Source organism: Siniperca chuatsi, linkage group LG20 (assembly GCF_020085105.1).
Source record: "Siniperca chuatsi isolate FFG_IHB_CAS linkage group LG20, ASM2008510v1, whole genome shotgun sequence".
Taxonomy (NCBI): domain Eukaryota; kingdom Metazoa; phylum Chordata; class Actinopteri; order Centrarchiformes; family Sinipercidae; genus Siniperca; species Siniperca chuatsi.
In genome coordinates this window covers 16,722,160-16,737,080 of record NC_058061.1, presented here as the reverse complement: position 1 = coordinate 16,737,080, position 14,921 = coordinate 16,722,160, and the positions used below count along the sequence as shown (strand labels likewise).

Here is a 14,921-nt window from a genome sequence, read left to right as displayed (position 1 = left end):
TCATTTGATGTCTGTTAAAGGGTCAGTTCACCCAAATTACAAAGAAACTTTTTTTTTCTCACTGTACTAGTAGTATAGGCCTGTAGCTGTGCAGATACAGCTTTGGTTTTATTTGCCCACATTTTAAGACGTCTCTGAGATTTCTTTACCCCACAGAATAAATGCCAACAAAACTATTGGTAAGGAACGAGTGAGGAATGAATCAGGAACAAACTGATAATTAATGAATTGTTAATAAGTAGTTAGTGAATAATTCAGAAAGGAGTATAGTAGATAATGATGATTTACTAGAGAACTGACTGGGAAATGCTATATTAATGAATCATCAGGTAATTATTACTTCATAAATATCTGTGAATTGATCATACTGAGCACTTTCTTCATGAGTCGTTCCTAATTAACTCTGAACCAGCTGGTGAACGGCACAAAACTAGTAACGACTCATTCATTACTAATTACTTAAACATAGTTACTGTTTTTGGGTCCCCTAAAGTAGAGTGGTACATCATACTGAGTTGTTACCAAATAACAAGTACAAACTGTTTTTGTGGCCCTTCACAGATATTTCTGAAGTAATAATTACCTGATGATTCATTAATATCGCCCAGTCAGTTCTTTAGTAAATCATCATCATCTACTGTATAGTCCTCCATTTGGAGTTATTCACTAACTACTTATTAATGATTCATTAATTATCCGTTCTTTCCTGATCGTTTCTCACTCATTCCCTAGTAATACTCACAATTTTGTGTACCGTATTGTAAAGTGTAACCAAACTATCTGCATTGCTAGACACCACTAGAGGTAAAGGTGATAAAATATATGCTTTTTTGTTATTTGGAGGAGCCGATCCACATGTAGATTTTCCACAAGCAGTATACAAGTCTATATATTTAGTGTTTTTAATTTGAAAAAAGATTTAGCGTATTTTAGTTTTTATAATGTGAAACAGCACCAGTAGGATTTGGGATTCTAGATAGTAATGTTGAAGGTGTGAAGGCGTCAGCATATTTCAAATGAAGCGCCTGTCGGATTATCAGACAGCATTTGAAACCCCATCCTCGCACACTTTTCTGACGTAGGAACTGGTGGGCTGCGTCCGACAATCTTACTAACTTTCCGGAATTGGCAATTTGACAAACATGCCTATTTTACACACCAACTGGCCAGGTGTGTGGAGGTGAGAACTCTTAAGCTCTCTAAACTATCTCCGTCACTCTTTGTGTGTACAAATAAGTGCAATGAATGAATGCCTTTGAGGAAAGACTATCTGAAAGTATGCACTTTTATCCACATTTGAATGATTAGTGCTCCTTGCCATTTGAAATTGGAATGATGATGCCTTTAGACGTGGCTGGATGACACTTCGCACAAATTAGTTTGTGTCAAGCATACTCCAGCCTTAGGCTTCCCACTGCCCTCAGTTTAAGTTCTAAGGACTGAGTGGCCCCTGAGTAGTCCTTTTGTTTTCAGTCTCTGACAGTAATAATATGGTCTCTTCTCTTCTGAGCAACATACCAGGGCATTACATGTATATAGACACATGTATAACATATACACGCACAGTCTATCACTGAATCAGAGCCATTGTGAAACATCTAGGAAGAAAAGCAATAAGTCAGTAAAGTACCCTTATTGCTTTCTAACTAAAATCCCATCTGGAGAGGTGTCGATACCTCGCTGTCTGTGCAGCCTGTTCACTGACTTACTGAGCAGCAGATCAATGCTCTGGATCTCTGAGTATGATGCATGGTGATACGTGTGTGGGGTCCGCAGGGACCTGAGAGATGCCGCTGACACTGGGGATACACAGCAGGCCTGGTGAGCTGGGCACTGCAGTCTACAGGCAAGTCAGGACATCAAGATGGATGGTAGAGATTTGCTCTGTGTCCAGAGGAAGGAGCATAATTTAGGCCAGATGCTGAGTGACTCTTGTCCCACTGATGGGCTGGTTAGCTGCCAGCGCAGTGATTTATGATTAAACTTTTGACCACACAATCTTGACAAACTAGAATAGGGTGACAGAACACACTAGACACATTTACAGCTTTTGTTAACAGTTTGTTAATGTTCTAAACTCAAGGCTAGCAATGGCAGAACACTGTAAATAAAAAGGTACTGGTGAGCGATCTTGCATGTAGGGGCTATTTTTTCATCGCCAGTATTTTTGCCTTTATTTACTTTATTAAATTGTTGTCAGTGGGAAGTAACAGAACAGGGATCATGTAGACATTTTTAAATTGTCAATAACATCAACAATTTAGGTGTCAGAATTTAAATTTCACACAAATCTACAATGATTATACACATGTAGGTCAGTTTACCCGTCATTTGGATAAAAATCAAAATATAAATTACAAAATATTTTCTGATATCTACCAGCATAAGATTGTCTTCCTGTAGGTATGATGAAAAAGGAGGTTAGACTTTTTTTCCCTGTCAGACAGGATACCACTAACATGCCCCGATACTGGTGTTGCAAAGAATTCAGTGTGTAGCAGCTGCCCCTATGAGTGGAGGCATTTGAATGCTTAATGGGTAAATCTAACTCTTGATCTAGATCCATAACAAAACTATTGTCTGTGTGTGTGTGTGTGTGTGTGTGTGTGTGTGTGTGTGTGTGTTTTGGCACAGCAGGCAGCTCTAATATGCCCTAATAACCGTGATGTCATTCACCTGTTTTTTGGCTCGGGGGCAGCGATGACTGATGGGACAATTTGGAATAATCATCTTATCTGATCTGGAGCTCATGAGCTGAAACGCAAATAAATTACAAACCATAAATGTGAAAAGTTATCTATTCCAAAATACTCTGGGGGTTTATCCACTTTGGGAAAAACGGTACAACAGAGGTTTTTCCACTGTAAAATTATGTTTATCAAGTCTGAAAAGTGTTTGTTTTGTAGACCAAAACATTTTCTTTCATAAAATACACTAATTTGGTTTCATTTACCCTTTCAATCATTTTGTGGTAGGGGATTTCTACCTAAGCTGTTCATATTTAATGGAAGATTCTCCTGTACAGCCCAGAAAGGAAAGGTGGGGGTCCTTGAATCCAACAGTGCAATGAAAATACTCTGAAATGACCTTTTAGAGGATAGAGCTGTCCTCTGAATACCCTTTCCTTTTATAATATTGTGTAGGTAGCTCTTTCATGCCTATGCAAAGATTTTTCTCCCACTGAATCAAACATTAACCACGTCTCCAATGTCTCAGGGCAGCTCGGTTAATGAAGTGCCTGTGCGACCCAACAGTACTGTCTGCCCTTTAAGGAGATTTACCATTAACCTCAAGTTCAGTGGTAAAAAAAAAAAAAAAAAAAAAAGGTTTCCTGAGTTCACACTGCTTTGAGAAAGGACTTATCGTCTGTAGATTCTTTAATTTTGTCAATGGAAAACACAATGTGAAATCCAAATTGCTGCATGGGTCTGAAGATGAATATGAGTCATACAGTTGGTAACGTCAGTGATGAGAAGATAAATTATTGCTGATGTATCTAGTTGAGCACAAAATGCCGAGAGGAAGCATTTTATGAACCGATCGCTGTTCAAACCAGTTTGGTAGTTAATGTAGGCTTATTTGTGGTCCATGACACATGCCACTTTGTTATTGCCAAAACACTCCTTTGGATTCTGGTTCCCTGGGAAATAGAACTGTTACTATCATTTACCTGCATCAACCTTAATGGAAAAATCCAGTAAAAACAATTAAGCACAGTGGCTCATTGTGTATTATCTTTTTCCTGAGGATAACATTATGTCATTAAAAACATAGTCAGGTGTCTAGTCAGGCAAAGAAAGAATGAAAGAAAGACAAAATGGGGGGAAATGAAAGAGAATTAAAGGTAATGTCGTTTTGGGAAACCTTAGAAATCACAAACTGAAGTAGATATAAATGACAAGTTGAAAAATAAAAGTACAGCAGCCGGTTTTAACCACAGTAGCGTGGATAAGTCTACCTCATAAAAGTAGAGGGGAGAACGCTAAGGAGGCACACGCGGTCCGTGCGTACGTTGCTATCTAGCTTACAGCTAACATCTGTATAGGCGGTACATTGGCTGTTTGGGGCAAATACAAAAACTTTCCAGCGGTCAAAGGCGAAAATTAACTTTATGTTTGAACACCTTAATAACTTTGGTATTCCTTCACTTTTGCTATCAGTTTAATTTGTACACTAATTTGGTTTATGACCAAATACCTGTGTTTAGTGCTAATTAGAAAATGTTAGCATGCATGCTAACACACTAAACTAAGAAGGTTACATTGGTAAACATTATACCTTCTAATTATCAGCATGTTAGTGTTGTTATTGTGAGCATGTTAGAATCACAGAGCTGCTAGCAAGTATTTTTAATTATAAGGACACCCCTCTTAAGCAGCTGAAGAAAAACTTTTTTACTGTATGTTATATTATTATGTTATTAGATCCATTTCTTGTTCCCTGTAGCTGTCTTAACCTTGTCTTTTATGTATGTGGAATTTTTTTTATGGATGCAGCATGAGTGGAAGCCCGTTCCAAGTTTCCTACAGTGTGGAACAATAAAGCAAATCTTGAATAATAAAAAAAAAGAGGAAATAAAGAAAGAAAATGAAGAATGGGCAGACAATGGAAGGAGCCAGTCTGAGAATTCTGGGGAAAATTGTTGTGGGAAGCAAAACTGAAGTAACCTAGAATAAATGACAGGTTAAAAGTACATCAGAAAGGTAAATTATGGCTGGAATGCACCACACTTCACAGACAGCGCAAGATGATCCAATAAGGGTTGTTTTTTTTCCTTTAATTACAGAGTTCACTTCAGTTATCTGATGTAGCAATCACATTGTCATCCCCCTGTATTTGCTTTATGCTTATCTGACATAGCCCCTCCCGTAGAGTTTGACGGGCAGAGCACAACACAAACGCTGCCAAGGCTGTGGGTTTGATTACTAGCGGGACCACCTATGCTAAAAATGCACACGCTCACAGTACAGTAAGGCAGCTTGGGTAAAAACATCCACCAAATGGACTACGCTATGTTAAAAGAATACACTGCTGAGCGTTTGCCTGCCAAGACAACACAAGAGGACATTTACTCAGCCATAACAACCTCAATGCAAGGTCAGGCTTCTCCGCCACACTGAGGGCTGAAATTCATTTGAATACCTTTGGCAGCGTGTAGAAGTTTAGAGGGATGCGGAGTGGTGCTCCAGAATATTCAAATTGTTGATGCTGAGAGTTCAACGACATCTGTGAATGTTTTGATGACCTCTTGTAATTGCACACTACAAGAAGTGATGTTTTGAAAGAAAATATGCTTCAAACTTAACTTGTCTGTGGTGAGACCAATAAAATGGAGTACAGTGTGTGTCTTTTCATGTGTGTTTTGGCATGCATGAATACTGTATGTAAGACATCAATGCATGTGGTAACATAAGGTAAAAAGAGACGTGAGAGATGTGAGAGACATCCAAGAGGAGTATATGTTGATTGGCTCACGCGTTTTTCTGGGATTGCGTGTGTACACTTCCTTTGTAATGATAGCCCTCAGTCTCTCGCCAGGCGGCCAGGCTACTCCTCTAAACCTCAGGGTGTTTGCCAACCCCTGGAGCCCAGAGAATATGGCCTGCGACTGGGCCACAGAGAGAGCCTGAGCCCATGTGAGCTACTGAAAAAACCAACATTCATAATTAATGCAAGGCAACAAATACAGTGTTGATATAAAGCAAGCCTCTACAAGCGCAGCAGTGAAAACATGCAGGTAGTACACCACATACACGAACAGATAGTATCAAATATTCTTTACATCAGACTTTTTACTCAAGTGGCAAAACTGGGGAACCTAGACTTCTGAAGAGGAGTGAATGTGATCTGGCAGGATGAGAACTCCATCTAGAGGTCAATCTAGGGAACATCAGTTCCTCTGCCCATATGAAAGTTGAGGACTGTCTCACAAATAAACAATGGTGGAAGAAGTATTCAGATCCTTTACTTAAGTCAAAGTAGCCATATCACACTGTGCAAATACATATGTATGTAAATATTACGAGCAAAATGCACTTAAAGTATCAAAAGTAGAAAAATGCCCCTTTGAGAGTTACATGACTGTAAAATAATAATAGAGTGTTATTAATGATGCATTGATGTGGGAGTATCATTTTACTGTCGGTGGTGGAAGTAGAGCTAATTTGAACAATTTTACATCCTGTTGGGTAGTTTAATTTATAATGATGCTCAACATGTGTTTTGAATGTAAAATCTTAAAAGTATCATATTTCCCTCTGTGGAGTGAAAGTATAAAGTACCTCAAAATTGTACTTAAATACCGTACATGAATATGTGTACTTCATTGTATTTCCAGCAATGCAAATAAACCCTAAAAGACAAGACAACAATCTATCAAACTATAATTTATTAGTTGTTTCCTTCATATGAGCATCAGTACACTAACAATGGAGAATAATTAAATCTCAGACGTGACTTTTTTCAAAGTAAAATGCAAATACACAAAAGTTCTGAGAGACGGATCACTTCGCATTATTGCACAGGCGAAACGTATCTGTAGCTGATTCATACAGTTGGTTAACAGTTTCTTTGCTATTGTATACTGTTAAAATAAACATACAAAACAGAACATCTTCGGTGCATAGATAATATGGTTACATGTACCTTAGGGAAGTAAATGGGAATAAATGATAACAGCAATATAATGTAAAATTAAACAGATAGTGAAAAAGATAACAGCAATAACTGGCGAGTGCCTGCCGAATTAAAACTTAACTGTTGATGCATCTTTCTATTCATGAAAAACCTAATTTCTTGCTAAAATGACATGCATCTACTGATACATTTTATCAAGAGTGAGAAAATCATAATCATGGCTTTAATGTGTATTTAAATATGAGGTATTCAAGGAATGTAACTTTTGTTTTGTAAAGGAATATTTGCAGAGGTGTGGTCCTGTCACTGTGTCACAAGCTGGTCAAAGATTATTCAGCGAACAGGAGGTCCCTCTCAGGCCTTTCCCCTGTCCACGTCACCCACTGACCCGACCGGTTCACTGGTCCTGGACTGAGCAGCAGATACAGCAGCTGGAGTGAAAATTCATGCCTCGCACTTTACTGCTTGTCCTTGCCTGGGACGGAGACAAGAGAGAAACACACTTACTGCTACTCTGCAAGCATGTGAAGTAAAAAAAAATGTTGATTCACAATTAAATTTCACACATATAGAATGAAATGCAGCAGTGGGAATAAACTAAACTAAATAGATTTACTTTTATGTGACTTACTATGCATATTGTGCTGATTAGTTTTCATAAAAAACATGATCTGCTTCTAAAATATGCTGTGGTCAGTGAAGAAAATCTGCCTCTCGTCAAGTCATTTTAGTCTGGAATTGACTTAAAGCTTTATTTACTTCTAAAAATAGAAATGCATGTGCCAATGTAGGAGACATATTTCAACCTGTTTTCACTGCAAATCAACTTTATTCAAGAATTGAGAGATATATATATATTTCATTATTCTGGTCCATCTGGTTCTTTGTTGTTTCATGATACATACACTTTTTTCGAGAACATTTTGTAGGTTAAACAGCCCAACATGTTATAAAGTAATTCAAATCAGCTCCAACTTGCTACACCAAAAATGTTGCTCACACATTAATGCATCAGTGATAATAATCCTATAATATACTGTAGTACATACCACTGGAAGGGGCCATTCGACATAATTAGTACTGTGAATTTTGTTACTTTAAGTACATTATGCTGTTAATACTTCTGTTTTTTTTAAAGACGTTTACTTGTAATGGAGTATTTTTACATTGTTGTATTAATAATTTTAATACAGGATCTGAATACTTCTTCCACCCCTGCTAAAATGTCAGTTTACCCAAATCACACAAAAACAATTTTTTTTCACTTAGCCTCAGTCAGATTTAGCCGCATACATACTGTATTTTTGGGGATCTGGAGGTGAATGGAATTTCATTTGTGCTTGGTGCACAAAGGATTGCAAAAACAAAACACACCTTCAAAACCAACATCTCTCTCCAGAGACAATGTCCTACTTACTTTGTATCTACAGACCTCACTGTGAACAGTTCTCATTAATTTTTACTTTAGGCTGAAAATACTTCCCAATTAAAACTGTCCTCATTAACCCAGGGCATTGTTTTTGGGAAGGCACGTGGAGATTTATTTATGATTTGGGCAAACTAATGCTTCTGGCCTGCACACCTGTCTCTGCCTCACTCATGTCTGTGGCCATCTTACCTTTGCTGGGGACAAACTTGAGCGAGTGGCTGAATATTCAAAAGCGTGAGACTCCTTCATCCGGGCCGTCATTTACAAACTCATGGCCCAGCCCGTTGCCACACTTGCCACACAGAACCTGTATGCATGAAACACAATCACATCAGCCTCCTGGGTCACATCCTGATGGAACAAATGTTTGATTTGTGTGAATGATGCAGCAGCAGTAAAACAAAGAGGACCCATTGATAGTAAAAAAAACACAAGAACTTTAGTTGTGACTCTGACCTTGTAGGCAGTGAGAGTCTCCATCATCTTGGTGACGCTGTCCTCTCTGATGGGGTCAGTGAAAGCTGGCCAGGGAGACGAGTGGGCGAACTTGGACCGACTGGAGAACAGTGGATGGTTACACTGGGAGCACACATACATGCCTGCAGGGGACAGTTATTTACAGTTATTACAAGATGATTAAAGGGATAAGAACAAAAACACAAACTGGTGACCAAATGGACATTTTACTTAAATATACCAACACTTTATGGCTAGTGCAAGGTGATTTCAACATGAAACAAAATGATGTTACTGCTGTGTTTTTACCAGAATCATTAATAGCAGATTTCTTTATCATTATTATTATCATAATTGTTATTATTATTATTATTATTATTGGTAGTAGTAGTAGTAGTAGTAGTAGTATCTATTTCTATTAGAAACTTAATTTTAATCTTACAAATCTGAAATATGGAATACAAATAAAGGTAAACTGTTCTTTATCAATTGCTCATATCCCCAAAGGTGCCCATCCTCTCTACTCATCACTGTGACATTACACAATTATTGAAGAATCATTTCCCATTAAAAACAATTCATTTGCAGCCATAAAGACGCTTTAAACAAACCTAGGCCAAAGAATAAAAATAAAATGGTGATTTTACCCTGTATAATCCAGACTATAGGGAGGTTACATCACACCACTGCTTACTGAACAGCAGACAACGCCTGCTCACCTGGTTTGAAATGATCCTTGTAGACCTCACCACCAAAAAACTGACAGAAAGACATGCTGTGGTGTCCGCACAGATCAGCTGAAGGTAAAATAGATCTTGATCTGGCTCAGGCTTTCTTCAAACGGCAATGACAGATGACCAGACGCTCTTCTGTTTTCCTGCTCTCGTGTGACGATCCTGGCTGGAGATTTAACGGGAGCTCCGCCCCCTGCCGTTTTCTACATTAACGCTAGATGTCAGTGTCTGACAACAGGAGGCAGGCGGACGTACACCACTCCATGGAAGCATTTTATTGGCCCAAAGTTCAATCCAACACTGAATGGAAAGTTTACCCCAAAACAGATTTACTATGCGATATTCCTGGGACTCGTTCACACACTATTTTGTAAAAAAACAACAACAAAACAAAACAAAACAAAAAACTCAGGAGACAGTTGATGTAAACGTTCAAACGAATTTGGCTTCTGTCATATTGAGGTTAAACATACAATTTTTGTCTGATTTTTAACTTTGAGAAAACGCATCAGTGTGACCCCAGCAGGACCTTGCCACTGCTGCTTGCAAACAGCTAAGACTGCAGTTATGTGTGATCTGATGTGAGGAGATATCCATTGCTACAACGTAATTTACTTGTTAAATTATGCAGATAATTTAAAATCACAAGACATGGCTCACATTTTTGTAAAATGAGGTTGATAGTATTAAAGTCAATATAATGTTTCATTTGCATTATGTAATAAGTAATGAGGACTCTGTTTATTCCTTTAAAGGTTCTTGAAAGAGAGAAAGTAATGATGAATCACACCACAGTTATTCCTAACACATACATTGTGAGGAGAAAGTAGAATCACACAGACAGACACCTAACCAATACTGTGAATTTATTTTATTTTAGTTGTCATCTCAAATGATGTTCACGTCATCAGTGCCTGGCAGGTATCAAGAGCATAACTCTTTTAGCTTTATTTTATAAATGAAACACAGTTCTAGCATGAAAATAAATATCCTTTTCTTTGTAGAAACTAGGAGAGAGCTCAGAAATTATGTTTCTGTCCGTTGCAGGTCTGTATCCTTCATTCATACTTGCAGTAGTGCTTAAGTGCCTCTGGCAGCTCCAACCAGTCAATGGCCATCCTGTGGACAATGTGCTTCTGGATGGCCTTCCTACACAACGTCTGCAAAGACGAGACTGAAGCAGCAGAGAAAGAGGTCAAAAAAGAAAAAAAGACTGTGGATTAGCAGAATAAAAATAGTGCCGAGAAATTATGAAAAAATAATGAGGAAAGATGCATTAAAAGCATGGATGGATTAATGAACGGGTCCCCGGCCAGAGCTTATGTATGAAGTCATAGTTAATATTTCTTGTTGGAAAATGAATCAAGTAACCACAAAGAGAAAAAAGCGACCGCAAAGAGACGCAACACGACCGCAAAGAGACTTAAGACTACCAAGAGACTCAAAATGACCACAAAGAGACATAAAACGACTACAGAGACGCTAAAATGACCACAAAGAGACTCCAAACGACTACAAATGGCATCTGTGAGTCTGTTTTTTTGTGTCTCAGAGAGTTCGAGAGTTCTGGTTCACCTGAAAAATGTTACTGAAAGAGAGTGTTTTTCAGTAAAGAAAGAGACTCTCTTTTAGTAACACACAATAACGTGTCTGTGCCCAGGGGCCCATTGTTTCATAATGATCCATGATTAAAAGTATCACTGTGACACTCACATCCATACTCCACCTGGACAATTTGGACACACTTAGTAGCAGCAAAGACGTCCACCACAGCATAGAGAGGCTGGATGGCAGGGATCCCCTTTGCAGAAGCTCCCATGTCCTCACCATTGATAACAATGTGCATGTCAGCCAGGTCTCGCCCTTTAGGCACATACAGTACGCCGATCCGGCTGCGTCTGGCTGTAGGAGGCAGGGCATTGGTCTTATACAAGTCATCCAAAATGTGGCTGTAGCGTCCGGGCCTGCTCCGACCGACCAGCTTGTCTCTGGGGATCCGAACATTCTCAATGCACAAGTGAGTGTCAGTGAAGAAAGTCTTTGGTTTGATGTTGTTGCCTCCATCTCCCTCACCTCCAGCTCCATCTTCAACCTCCCCTCGTCCAAGTCTCTGGCCCCCAGCCAGTCCTCCGTCTCCAGCCTCTTGACCTCCTGCTCCAGTATCCTCTATGATCTTGTTGTGGTTGCGAGTGATGGCAAATACCCAGCTGTCCCCTAAGTCTGTCAGGTCTGGGATGGAGTATTCAGGTACCACCTCTAAACCCCTGGGGTCCCTGGCAGTCAGGCCAACCCGGAGGTGGCCACACCAGCCCAGCTCCTTATCCTCGATCTCTATGAGAAAAATTTCCCCGGGCTTCAGAGGGTGTTTGCTGAAACACACTCCATTTGCAAAGCTCTCCACCCGGGTGGCCTGAGTTCCTGAGTGGTCCAGTCTGACATTGGTACCGTGGATGGGGTGGAATTCCATGAACTGGTCAGGAAAGGGCTCCATTTTCAGTTTTGTTTACAGCAATTCAAGCAGTCACTCTGGTTCGGGGAACAGAAATGACTATCAAGAAGAAATTCCCAGTTGGATAGCTGTCAAAAAACACAACAAACAGAGACGGACTTACTGAAACTTTCCAATCAAACAGTCTTGCAGTGGTTTCAGACTAAGCCGGCCAACATGTGGTCATTGTAGAGACACAACAACTTGCACAGATACACAACAAGATCCCTGCTCTGCCTATCTGTGGGACACTCAGGGAGAGGGCTATTTTTGAACAGCTGCATATGTCAACAGATGGCAAGGTATGTGTGTGTGTGTGTGTGTGTGTGTGTGTGTGTGTGTGTGTGTGTGTGTGTGTGTGTGTGTGTGTGTGTGTTGAGGGGGATGGCCAACATGCACATGCCTACAGTCACTCACACGCATCAGACTTGCACAAAGATTGAGGTGGGGTTAGTAAGACCAACAAAGCCCCCTGGGCCCTGGTGCTCATTCAGTTTCACTAACCCATGTACTGAAGTAATAGCAGCATAATTATCATAATGCCATATGCCAGGGAGATATGTTAAACAGCAGGCCTTTCATACAGTAGCTGCACTCTAAATATAGTCATGGCATGCAAATACAGTCTGGATTTCATTCTTTTGTAAAGCAGCAATTAAAGTAATATTCCAGAATAAAGAGGTCTTTGGAGATTTATTATGATACTGGAATTATAGCATAAGAATATGAAGAGGAATTATATTTAAAAAGGGAAACTCCCAGCAGATACTTTTTCTATTCATCATATATGAGTAAAGGCTGTGTCACTTGATTTGCAGTAGTTAGTAGAAATATAATATATTAATATAGAGTTTACTGATGATCAAAACTTGGAATGGCTGTTCTATTTCAATGTGTTTAAGTTTGCAAACTTTGTTTTAAAGCCTGGAAAATAAGGCAAGATGGAAGAATATATCATACAGTACATGTATTGTAAGAATTTCCAACTTTAATTGTAAACATGAAAATCTGATTGGGCTGGGCATTGCTGTATACATGCATGTAATAATAAAAACTCCACTCATTCATTCATTCTACGTTTGTTTTGTTCTTGAATGTACCCCCCACAAATGTCAAACATTTGAGATTATCCCTTTGATGTAAAAGTTACATGAAATAGTTTGAGATGGCCATGCCTCTAAGAGGACAGTTAGGATTGATCTGTGCTAGGAAACAAATAAATTAACAAATAATTAAATAATTCGTATCACTTAATGTCAGCTGAGTAATCATAACAGTTTTCAGCTGTATTTTTTAAAAAGTAAGTTAATTGACAAATGGTCAAATGTGCAACAATTAAATATACAATTTTCCGTCAGAGAAAATTTTTCATTGAATGACAAAAATTCCTTACATTTTTTCTTGTGGTGTCCATTTAAATGTTATAATTGGATTCTGTTACCTGATCAGTTGAATATGTTATTAAGTCTACTGTACACATAAAGGATCATGGTGGTAAAGTCGGATGCTTAGCGTACACAGAAATAAAGCAGCAAAAAAATTCAATGTTTTGTTTTTTTGCCATGTTGATGGATGTCTGTTTTGTGTTTTTCGAGCCGTTATTAAAACGTGAACAAAGATATTTTGTTCGGAGTTCTTTTAGTTGTAGTCAGGTTGATTTGCAAAGAAAGATTTTCTATATGCAAATTTTGTCTGTGACATTATAAGTATAACGTGTGTTTGTTTACTGTCCAGGTAAAACAGCCATTATGTGCACGTTATGTATTTATTTTACAGCGTCAGATAATAATGCAGCAAAACACAAAATTATACTAAAACCTCCATAGATACAGTATGTACAAAATCAAATTTGAAAGACTTAGTGTGTCCACCCTTTGCCTTCTGTACAGCCTACATTCTTTTTAGGAGACTTGCATTGAGTTTCTCTTTAAAGCTGCATTTTTGATTTTTTTTTGGCCACATGGGGGCAGCACAACAAGCTGTAAACACAACACTGACATATTATCACCTTATAGAGTTAATATGTATTAGCAAGCAGTTGCCTATTTACACATCCATCCCACACAGAGCAACATTAGCATTTATTCAGAGTCGTGTTTCTATCCACCTGACAAATCTAAATCCAATATTCTCTCTCCTTTAGCTCTGTTTTGGTCTCCACCAACTCCTGAGGGAAATATCTGGCTCTTTAGCTGCTAATGCTAAATGCTCCACTATGTTCACCAGCTAGTTGCTAACTTTGTCTGTCTGCCCTTTCATGTTGGGCATGTAGGGTAGGTTCATCAGAGCTTTTGCAATGCTTAAAAAGTGCTTAAAATTTTTATAAAACTCATCCTAGGTTTAATCTTAATCTTCACAGTAACTAACTATAGCTGTCAAATAAATGTAGAGGAGTGAAAAGTACAATATATCCCTCTGAAGTGTAATGGATTGCAAGTATGAAGTAGCAGAAAATGGAAATACTTAAGCAAAGTACAAGTATCTCAAAACTGGCACATTGCTTGAGTAAATGTACTTTGTTACATTCCTTCACTGGCTAATTGTTTTACTGTTGGAATATTGCAGTCTATTTACATTTAGATATAATTATACTTTAGTTCTACTTCTGGGCTGATGCAATTTCCCAGACTCCTTCAGAAGTCCCCACTATTGTCTGCAGTTTTTTAGTTCAGCACAGCACATCTCACCTTGCAGCAAGTCAAGTGAACACATGCAGCTGCAGTGGCTATTAGGGTAACCAGTAATGAAGTGTTTATTATAATGCATTTAAGAAAGTCTGCACAGTCTGAAATCTCTGTATATTTCAGCCCTCTTTTCGCAAACATGCTGCAACTACTGTGTGAAGGTTTCACTATGAGGATTTACAACATTATAGAACATTAACAGCACATGTAAAATGTCAAAATTGTAGATAAAAAGAAGTGTTTAACTCCAGGCTTTTTCAGGGTCCTCCCCATGTTGGGGCCCTGGGTACTTGGATCCACTATTCCCCCCTCCCCCACCACTACACCCCTGTTTAGACACAAAGAAATGAAACTATCAATATGAAGCCAAATCAGCTAAATCTAATCATACAAAGGCAACAAATAATAAAATTAGATTAAGAGAGTAAAATGGAAATCAAATAATTAAAATTATCAAACTGTATATGTACTGTATACATGAATATGTGGTCTTG

At 38.6% G+C, this 14,921-nt stretch overlaps 2 protein-coding genes and 1 long non-coding RNA gene across 4 annotated transcripts; 1 reads left to right on the top strand and 2 right to left on the bottom strand.

The window, feature by feature from the left end:
• Positions 1 to 3,803: 3,803 nt before the first annotated feature.
• Positions 3,804 to 5,342, top strand: LOC122867962. Its single transcript, XR_006376029.1, has 2 exons — positions 3,804 to 3,844; positions 4,497 to 5,342. It is a non-coding gene; the product is annotated as an uncharacterized LOC122867962 (long non-coding RNA).
• Positions 5,343 to 6,373: 1,031 nt separating this feature from the next.
• On the bottom strand, positions 6,374 to 9,602 carry msrb1b (methionine sulfoxide reductase B1b). The gene is made up of 4 exons (XM_044179446.1): positions 9,241 to 9,602; positions 8,522 to 8,664; positions 8,255 to 8,372; positions 6,374 to 7,111 (listed from the first exon to the last, which is right to left on the bottom strand). Exons 1-4 carry the CDS (start codon positions 9,293 to 9,295, stop codon positions 7,095 to 7,097), a joined length of 333 nt encoding a protein of 110 aa, XP_044035381.1. The 5' UTR covers positions 9,296 to 9,602; the 3' UTR covers positions 6,374 to 7,094.
• A 509-nt stretch (positions 9,603 to 10,111) lies between these two features.
• Positions 10,112 to 12,007, bottom strand: neurl2 (neuralized E3 ubiquitin protein ligase 2). Of its 2 annotated transcripts, XM_044179445.1 has the most exons (3): positions 11,868 to 12,002; positions 10,969 to 11,781; positions 10,112 to 10,429 (listed from the first exon to the last, which is right to left on the bottom strand). In XM_044179445.1, the coding sequence occupies exons 2-3, from the start codon at positions 11,744 to 11,746 to the stop codon at positions 10,314 to 10,316; spliced, it is 894 nt and encodes a 297-aa protein (XP_044035380.1). In that variant the 5' UTR covers positions 11,747 to 11,781; positions 11,868 to 12,002; the 3' UTR covers positions 10,112 to 10,313. The 2 variants fall into 2 exon arrangements, with proteins under 2 accessions (XP_044035380.1, XP_044035379.1); XM_044179444.1 differs by having other exon boundaries at positions 10,969 to 12,007.
• Positions 12,008 to 14,921: the final 2,914 nt, after the last annotated feature.

Bases quoted from the DNA above. Each gene is read 5' to 3' on its own strand.
- neurl2 (XM_044179444.1), bottom strand. From the start codon at position 11,746: ATGGAGCCCTTTCCTGACCAGTTCATGGAATTCCACCCCATCCACGGT. The intron at 10,430-10,968 runs GTGAGTGTCACA...CTGCTGCTTCAG, and splicing joins TGTCCAGGTGGAGTATGGAT to TCTCGTCTTTGCAGACGTTG.